This window comes from Gloeophyllum trabeum, assembly GCF_000344685.1.
Source record: "Gloeophyllum trabeum ATCC 11539 unplaced genomic scaffold GLOTRscaffold_00252, whole genome shotgun sequence".
NCBI classification, from domain to species: Eukaryota; Fungi; Basidiomycota; class Agaricomycetes; order Gloeophyllales; family Gloeophyllaceae; genus Gloeophyllum; species Gloeophyllum trabeum.
The window spans coordinates 1-2,779 of NW_006920660.1; the positions used below are offsets into that span (position 1 = coordinate 1).

At 57.2% G+C, this 2,779-nt stretch overlaps 1 protein-coding gene across 1 annotated transcript; it reads left to right on the plus strand.

The window, feature by feature from the left end:
• Positions 1–19: 19 nt before the first annotated feature.
• On the plus strand, positions 20–474 carry GLOTRDRAFT_134521 (uncharacterized protein; the record flags this gene model as incomplete). The annotated part of the gene is made up of 2 exons (XM_007873488.1): positions 20–70; positions 292–474. 2 exons carry the CDS (start codon positions 20–22, stop codon positions 472–474), a joined length of 234 nt encoding a protein of 77 aa, XP_007871679.1.
• Positions 475–2,779: the final 2,305 nt, after the last annotated feature.

The window sequence follows — 2,779 nt, forward strand, 5'->3', positions numbered from 1 at the left end:
CTGGTGTTCGATGTCATTTATGGCTGGGGGCTACTTAACGAAGCTGTGGCAGAAAGGGATGCACACATCTGTGCACCCATTTTGCCACAATCTTCGCTTTTCTGGTTTACCCTTCCCAACCCCTCCCTGCCCATCCCTCCTTCACCAGGCCGTCCGCTGTCAAGCGGACGCCTGTTCCTGGCTTGTACGCGTGCCAGGACGTCGGCGAGAGGCGAACGACCCAATCGTTCGCCCTTGTCGACGTTGTTTCTCACCTTTTGTCGCCCTCCATCCCACCTCTCCCCTCACAAGCCCATCCCGGCCCCGGATCGCCCCGAAACAACCCGGGATCAACATCCCCCGTCCCCTCAACCCTTCGAGAAGCGTGTCCGGCCGCCGCACCCTGTCCCGACCGCTGGTGCCGCCGCCGTCGCCGCTGTCACCCTCCCCGACGGACCCCCTCGCGGCGACATCAAATCGTGCCGCGCCGCTTGAGATATGGGTGTTTCGGGATCGCGGGAGGAGTAGTAACACGACGCTGTATGCGCCTTTGCCATCAGGTAAGTATTAAATATTCTATCCAATTGTTTCTATCCTCCTCCCCCCTTCCACCAACCTCCCTCTCGCCGGCCCCGGAGAGCGCGCAAACTCGCGCGTTTTGACGGGGCCGCGTTCTTACTACCCACATCCATGCTCTCCGGCCACCGTTCGCTTCCGCGACCGCTGCCGGCGCCGCGAACCGTCCGTCACCGCCGCCGACGTCATGCATCACGCCGACATCAAAACACATCGCCCCGCATAGACGCGGGGTAGTTCTGGCTCGCGCACCTCGTAGGAATGTGGGACTGTAATTATCTCAGTGCTCAGTACTTATTTCTTTATCTTTTATTTTGTCTTGACTGGGTCACACCCTCCCGAAGCTCTGGCGCGGCCTCAGATTGAGATTAATATACAATGTCCAAGGCCTCCATAGATTACTTTGTAATGTAGCATACATTGCATTATATTATATACACCAGTGCAATAGCCACAACAAACAAAAAATAAGTAGCCAGTACTGTTAGCTGAACTAGAGCCCGAGACAGTATATAATGCATAAACGCGCCTGCCTAATAACCGTACATGGTGTAACGGTCAGTGAGCCCGGGATTCTGGGTATAGAGGCAACGTCGCTAGTTCGATCCGCGCCAGTGCTGTCGAGGCTACGGGCCTTTAAGGCTACCCTGATCCTCCCACCCTCTCCTACTCATCTCCTTCTACTCTCATTCCTCCTTTCTTTATTTTTCTCTCTATACTTAATACATTCTAATGTCTTTTATTGCATTCGGAGGGCATGTAAAGCCCTACAGTACTATTTTACTTGCTGTAATTAGTGCTCTACAGCCTGAGCGAGGCAGCTCGGGAACAGCCGAACGCGCGCGAGACGCTAAGTCCGTGTCTCGCTCCCTACACGCTCTCGACATACTCGACGCCGGCGCAGTCGCTTCCTCAAAACAGGGATGGACTTCGAGTGTGGTGGATGTAACTGGTGGAGGGTCTGTGAGCTGAGGACAAGTGCAATAGGTACATTATTCTACTTATTTTCGATGTTTTATCATTTGATGCTTGGGCTGGCATGTCCGCCTCGCGTTTGTTCGCGAGCAGGTCATGCTGGCTCGGTGATGTTTCATTACAGGTGGATGACCTTCTGAGAGGTCTCCCCTCGTTTTTGGGACCAATCCACGCCGTCGCGCCCGCTCAAGACCCGCCGCTCTCACTGCCGCCCGACTGCCCCCCCCTCCCGACGTCGGAACGCAGAATGCCGCCGCGTTCTGCGTTTCGACGTTGTTTCCGACTCTCGCCGACTTCACGAAGCGAACGATACCAGCGCCGCGCAAATCGGCGGCGCGGTTATCTTTATATTCAGGTTTTTCCATTTTTTGCCCCCTCCCCCCTCCCCCTTCCTCCCGGCTTCCCCGGCCTCTCATCTTCGGATGGGAGGCGATTTCCTGACTCCCTATGGAGTCAGGACGACGACGAGACATGCGCTATAGCCGCGCGTTGTCTCGTCGTCGAGTTCTTCTCAATCCTACCGGGGCTCAGCCCCCCCTCCATACAACCCCGTTTCGCGACGGACCCGAAGGCGCCAGGTAGGCATCTTTGGGTTAGAACGCACCTCCTCGTGCTACACTAGCGCGAGGAGGTGCGCTCCGAGCTGTGGGATGCCCGTTGACGCCGTTGACGACGTCGTACCCGCGCGCGCGTCGCCCGACGTCGAACAACAGAACGCACTCGCGTTCTGTTGTTCGAGGTCATTTATGGTTGGGGACTGCTAATTGAAGCTGTGGCAGAAAAGGGTGCACACATCTGTGCACCCGTTCTGCTAGGGTTTATGAGGACGAAACATCTGCTCCAGGGTTGCTCTAGGGTTGAAAGGTAGGGACATCCCCAGGGACAGACCATCCCTAGGGAGCTGTCCCTACGGCTGAGGGATGCCACCCTCATGTCATAGGAACAGTTCTCTAAGAGGCCCATGGGAGATAGAGCTTGTGGACTGCAGAGGCACTGCAGCTCCCAGCAGCAGCTCGCGGACTGAGTCTGCGAGCACTGCAGGTAGCTGCCCTGTCAGCCTCGCGGACTGAGTCTGCGAGCCCTGCAGGTAGCTGCCCTGTCGGCCTCGCGGACTGAGTCTGCGAGCCCTGCAGGTAGCTGTCCTGTCAGCCTCGCAGACTGAGTCTGCGAACGCTGCAGGTAGCTGCCCTGCCAGCCTCGCGGACTGAGTCTGCGAGCCCTGCAGGTAGCTGTCCTGTCAGCCTCGCAG